The 6,006-nt window shown below is 52.3% G+C and overlaps 2 protein-coding genes across 3 annotated transcripts in view; one reads left to right on the top strand and one right to left on the bottom strand.

Moving 5' to 3' along the window:
• MOB3B (MOB kinase activator 3B) overlaps positions 1-5,382 on the bottom strand; it is a 106,559-nt gene extending 101,177 nt beyond the window's left edge. For both annotated transcript variants that reach the window (XM_080372713.1, XM_080372712.1), the window contains exons 1-2: positions 5,270-5,382; positions 2,646-2,733 (exon numbers count right to left, since the gene is read on the bottom strand). The gene's annotated coding sequence lies outside the window, so the exon portion shown is untranslated. The remainder of the gene's footprint in view (positions 1-2,645; positions 2,734-5,269) is intronic.
• Positions 1,962-5,752, top strand: LOC308056836 (uncharacterized protein; the record flags this gene model as incomplete). Its single annotated transcript, XM_080372710.1, has 2 exons — positions 1,962-3,908; positions 3,954-5,752. The coding sequence occupies exon 2, from the start codon at positions 4,820-4,822 to the stop codon at positions 5,750-5,752; it is 933 nt and encodes a 310-aa protein (XP_080228836.1). The 5' UTR covers positions 1,962-3,908; positions 3,954-4,819.
• Between the last annotated feature and the right edge of the window lie 254 nt (positions 5,753-6,006).

Genomic DNA, 6,006 nt, shown 5'->3' with positions numbered 1-6,006 from the left:
CCCACCATGTCTCTGTGATGCCCGTCAGATTGTTGCTCTGCAGCCGTGCACATGTCTCTAGTGCCTCTCATTTATTCCTCATGCTATGTGTGTTTGCATACAGACATTTAAGTTTGGCCCTCAATGAACGATGACTTACTGGCTGGAGCAGCTGGAATCCCTTGTGCTGCTCTGCAGGTACTCTCCTGATGCCCTCTGATCCCTCTCCAGGCTCTAGGCATCTCTTGCTGGCATTGGCACTAAACTGATAGGAATGGGATGGATTGAGGTTCTTCTCCTGCAACTGTAGTTAAAACCCTTTCACCAGCTTGGCAAGCCTTTGACCAAAGATGTTCTTCCCTTTCTCTGTCAGATGAACCCCATCAGCCCCCAGAAGACCAGATTTCTCAAAGGCAGTTCCATGGTCTAAGCAGACAAACTCCTGGCTGTGGCACCAGTCCCACAGCCAATTGTTGATTTGCCAGATTCGGCTGGCCCTTTCAAACCTTTTCCCTTTGAGTAGGAGGACAGATGAAAAAACAATCTGTGCTCCAGAGTCTCTTACTGCCACTCCCAAGGCTTTGTAACCCTTCTTGATGCTCCTCAGACTGTTCCTGACTGCATCATTGGTGCCCATGTGAAACAACAACTGGATAATCGTCAGTGGGCTGTATGAAGTTTGTTAGTCTCTCGTAACATCCCTGATACAAGCCCCTGGTCAGCAGCACACCTTGCAGCAAATAGGTTCCTCCGTACCTCTCAAAAGAATCACCTACTGCTGTCACCTGCCATTTTTTCTTAATTGCGCTGGTTGTTATACAACAGGCAGACTGGGGTGCCTTACTCAGCTCCAGCATGTTTTCTGAAGTTTTCTCCTTTTCAGTTGGCAGAGCAGCAAAGCAGCTCTGCAGGGGCTCCTCAGGCTTCAGAGGTAGTGTCTTTCTCTTGCAGGTCCTTGCTGTTACTATCTTCCACTCTTCTGCATTATTGCCCCCACCCCTCACCCCTGGTGCGCTGGTGGGGGATTTTTTGGCTGTGTGGCTGCAGGTCCACTGCAGGCTGCGCTCGGAAGCAGCTATATAACTTTTTCTCGGCCTCCCTGATGCTATGCAGCCTTCTCACCATCTCCTGCAACTCAGCCACCTGCTGCAGGAGCTCCTCCACCTGGGCATACCTTCTGCAGGCTGGCCTGCTGCCCGTCCCTGCCTCAGGAGAAAGGTCTACACACGCCCTGAAGCTGAAGGTCTGCACTGTGGCCTCTCCCTTCAGCAGCTCCATGTAGGTAGAGGCACTGGCCACTGCCGCGGCAGATGGTGCAGACCCCCAGCTGAAGCTGCAGCCTTGGCTCTCAGTGCGCCCACCATTCTGCCACGAGGGTCAGGCAGGATGAGGTCCCTGGCCTGCACCGCAGCCGGAAAGCAGCTCCTGGCTGTTGGACGACATGCACTTCAAGCCGCTCTGCCAGGCCAGCGTGATGCCCCTCCCTCAGTGCTGTGCCCCCCTGCCCCCCTGCCCCACACACGCCTCATCAGCCGCCCCGGTACAGGTGCCTGGTGCCGGAGGTCTCTGAGCTCCCCTGGGCTCTCCCCACTGCTCAGTAGCCCCCACTGCACTCATATGTCTGCTAGTATTTGTTTTAAAACTTCAAAGCTGCATAATTATAATTATTTTTTGTACACCCAAAGTGGGAATAAGTGTAAAATAACAAAAACAAACATCCCAAACCAATGCATACACCACAGGGGGGAAAGACTTGCTTTTGAGAGGGGAGAGGTTCTCTACTACCACATACCTAAATATACTGCACGTTACTAGCCACAGAATTTACTACAGTCCTGGACTAAAAACCTGCATCTTTCGGTAACATGAGGTTATGTTCAATCTTCACACAAAAGTAGAATTTTATTTTTTTTTTCTGATTGTACTTGTGTGGTAAGGAAGCACCCACAACAGCAAAAGCAGCAGATACTTTGAAGTAAATCAAACAGAACTTGTGAAGTCTTGACTGAAGAATCCCCTGCTCTTAATGTGTTCCCATGAAACTATTTGATTAGCCTAAGAGCCTTTTTATCTTTTTGGAGTAAATCAAACTAAAGTTACAGTTCACAAGACAGGGTGACCCAGTTCTACACCCTCTCTTCCTCCCTTTCCCACTTTTCAATCTCACATTCTTGTCCTGCTCTAACACTTCTTGAACCTTTTCCTGAGGTCACTAGACCAACAGAAAATTATCCAAACAAAACAAACAAACAAAATCCATACTTCTGTTTCAAGGTAAAGATTTAAAATAAAGCAGGGAAGAACACCCACTGCATATGAAAACCAGCACAAAAGAGAAAGGCGAGCATCACAGCAAGACTGCATAACAACCGCAGGAGAACAGTGAGCAAAACCTCCCATTCTGTTACTATTATTTGGTCCAAACTCCTTTAAAAGAGCCTCTCAGTTACTTCATGTACAACTGACTATTAGATCTTCAGCTATACCCGCAGTTCATTCATAATCCTTTTTCCTTCAGCATACTAATGTGATAATTACCTGCCACCAAAAGAGCTTAATGCAGTAGTAAACTGGCAATTTCTCTGGAAGTAAATTTAATTGTACAGTAGTTAGCTTTAAAATTCCTGTTATATCTTACTCATTTTAGCTTTCTGTCTCCATCTTACCTGCACAGGCTTAAGTCCTTGGCTCAGAAGACGCTCAGAAGACTCATCCGTCAAAGGTACTACTGAAGCATCTAATCCTAAGATAATACTGTAAAACACAAAAATGAAAATAACATTGTGCTTTGCCTATAAACTATTCCATCTGAGATCTCAGTTTACCTGATGATAAAGACTGAATACTAAACAAAGAACAGTACCCCATTTTTCCAGTAACATTTGTAAACAATTGCTATTCCAAATGACTCTGTGATCCATGTTCCCAGGGCACATGCCCCTCCCTGCTTCTCTTAGTTTCTGTTCCAGTAAGTAAGTACCTTCCTCAGGGATCTCAAACAATGCTGAGTACTTTGCTGGCAGTTGACAACAATTTATCGTGACAAAAATATCAGCAGAGGAGCTGAAGTGATTTGGTCCAGTCCCAAGTTTCACATCACTCACTAATGAGCTCTAAATAGCACCAGCTACTACACCAACACTGCAGCAAACAGCATCAAATCATCATTCCAAGCTGCTTGATGCCAAACAACATCCCATTATTCTGCATCCATCTCCCTCTGCTCTTTAGCACTTTCTGGAACTCAGCATTGCTTGATTGTACCCTGTGTACCTTGTGTTCCTCTTCTTTCTACCCTATCCCCTCTTTGAGATGTGCATACTCTCTGTTACAAAAAAAGCAGCTTCCTCCTTGGTTTTTTTGTTTTGTTTTGTTTTGGGTTTTTTGTTTGGTTGGGTTTTTTTTTGTGCCAGGGAAGCTCTTTACCCCACAGAGTGGAGAAGCAAAACTGTCACAAAAGTTGGTCCACTCAGAAAAGTCTGCAAATCTTGAATAACATGCTTTGCTATGGTGTAAGATGGAGAAACAGGCTCTCCATCTACCTACTGCAGAGTATCTGGCCCATAAACTCTTCAGTCTGAGAAGAATATCTGGAAGATTTTCTCACGACTATCCCTCATTATATATGAGTATTATCTGTGTGTAAAAACACAGTTAAATGGCTTGGAGAATAGAAATAATCCTGTTGTCTACATAAGAAATCACTGCAATCTAAGCAGGGGTTGGAAGGACTCTCAACCATCCTTAATCCACCTGATAATCATACAGGTAAACTGTTCTTGCTCTAACTTGGTTTAGGACACACCCCTGCATCAATCAGAACAGTTTGTTTACAAGAGCTGCCCACAACCAGTCCCAGAACAGTTCGTGACCATCAAGGGGGAGCAGGAAGGCCTCTACATCTTCAAATGACAGTTGACAACAGTCTTGTCAGAAGAGACAGATGATCTGCAGGGTCAATCAGGTGCAAGCAGGAGCCTCCAGGAGCCTTTGCCAATGAGGACCACTCAGTGCTTGCATTGTAGCTGTTCTCTTTTAAGCCAACAGTAGATACCTCTAGGGTTTGCTGATCCTTGCACTGGCAATTACTCATTTCTCCATAACAAGCCCTGTGTCAGCCTCTGAGAGACCAGCTATCATGTTGTCACATCACGATGCTGCAAAGACTTGCAGAGATTTCAAATCCTGTGTTTGTGTTTCACTAGTGAACAAGTTGTCTAACTCAACCATTTTTCACTGAGCAACCTTGCAAACTAAAAGCAAAATCTAGCACCCCGAACCTGTTTCTGCACAACTGAAAGACCTGGCAGAGCAGCTGCATGGCAGGTTTCTGGAAACACTAACTTCATCTCCAACATTAAGATAACCGTAGCAAGACTGCTGTTTTTAACAGGCTGTGTCCTCAGCTTTTGTCATGCCAAAGACAAACTCCCAGCCCGGGGTGCCGAGGTTCCCATCCCTTTGCTCAACACAAGTACAACATGACCAACAGGCTGGGCTCTGATCTCACCTCCCCGCGTCGGAGTACGGTGCAGAAAGGCAGGAGAAGCGGGCTGGGAAGGGTTCACCATACTGGGTTTAAATAAATGGGCTGGGGGGAGCCAACCCAAACGCGAGGCTGACGACTGGTCGCCCCCTCCTCTCTAAGCCGCACGGCCCCGCTCCTGCCGGCTGCTCCGCACCCACCGCGCCGCGGCTGGTCGCCGGAGCCCGCAGCTCCCTCAGCAAGACCGAGCAGACCCCTGGAGCTCTGAGGAAAGCACGCAGCGACCTACCTTTTGGGGGGGAAGCGGGGGTCTGTCTGTGTGTGTGTGTGTGCGTTTGAAAAGCCGTTAAGAAAATGCACCTTTCCGCGGGCTCCGGGCCAGCCGGCTGCTGTACCTACGCAGCGCCAAGGGGAGCCAAGTGCCCCCGGCACGGCCCGCCCTGCCCCATCCCCTCACACGGTGCCCACCTGCCGTTTCGACCGGGACAGGGAGCGGGGTTCCGGCCGCCCCCGCCACCCCCCGCAAGGCGCAGGCCCCGGGCCAGGGAAGCGCGATGGCTGCGGGGGAGCGGGAACCCCCCCGGCGAGGGCAGGTATCGGCCGAGCCCCCGCGTTCGGCAGGTGTGGGCAGCCCCCCCCGCTGCGCTGGGCGGAGCTGGGGCTGCCGGCGGGGGCGCCTCCATCCGGGCTGAGCGGGACGGAACGGGCGGGCGGCCGGAGCGCGTCCCAGCCGCAAGTTTGTGCGGCGGCGGGACCGGCCTCTCCCCTCACGCGCAGCGACCCGACCCGCCGCTCCCGCCTTACCTCCGCCCCTCCGAGGGCGGCCGCTCGCCCAGGTGCCTTCCTCGCCGGGCGGCCAGGGAAAGGACGGGACGGCCCGGCGCGGCTCCGCCGCCCACCAGGAGCCCCGGCGGCGGCAAGGCACTGCCCGGCCCGTCCCGCCCCGCCGCCGGCTCCGGGCTCCCGCCGCGCGGCCCCACGCGCCGTGCGGCCCTGGGCGGAGGCCGCCCCCTGGCGGGCGCGGAGCGGGCAGCGGCGGCAGCGGCCGAAATGGCGGTGCCCACCCGCAGGGGAACACCGCGCCTGGCTGGAGCGGGGCGGGGGGCGCGGACCCGGCAGTGGCTCCCTCAGCACCCGGGCTCCCCGAGGCCTCCCAGCGCACGCCACGGCAGCCCCCTCCCCTGCCGCCCCGTCCGAGGCGCAGCCTGCTTGCCCTTGGCCACCGGGGAGAGGCCTGACCCTACACCGCATTTAGCAGAGCTTGGTAGAAAACTTACCTCCGTGTAGGCAACAGACGCGGAACGCCGAGCTGCCGGGGAGCCTGTAACGAGCAGCAGGAAAACCTCAGCCCCCACGACCTTCCCAATAGGGCTCCGCGTCTACACAGCGCTCCAGAGGAGTTTGCCCTCCAAACCGGTACGGCTTTGCCACGTTAGCCGAGGTCAAAGACCGTGGTCTCTTCCCCCAGGGCTGGAGGATAAGATACATAATTGTACTTGTAAATGTCTTACCAAAGATCCCTCTAGCTGGTTTATCTAATC

Source organism: Falco punctatus (assembly GCF_963210335.1).
Source record: "Falco punctatus genome assembly, chromosome: Z".
Lineage (NCBI taxonomy): Eukaryota > Metazoa > Chordata > Aves > Falconiformes > Falconidae > Falco > Falco punctatus.
Note: the sequence above shows the minus strand (reverse complement) of the source record. Positions and strands in the feature narration are given on the sequence as shown.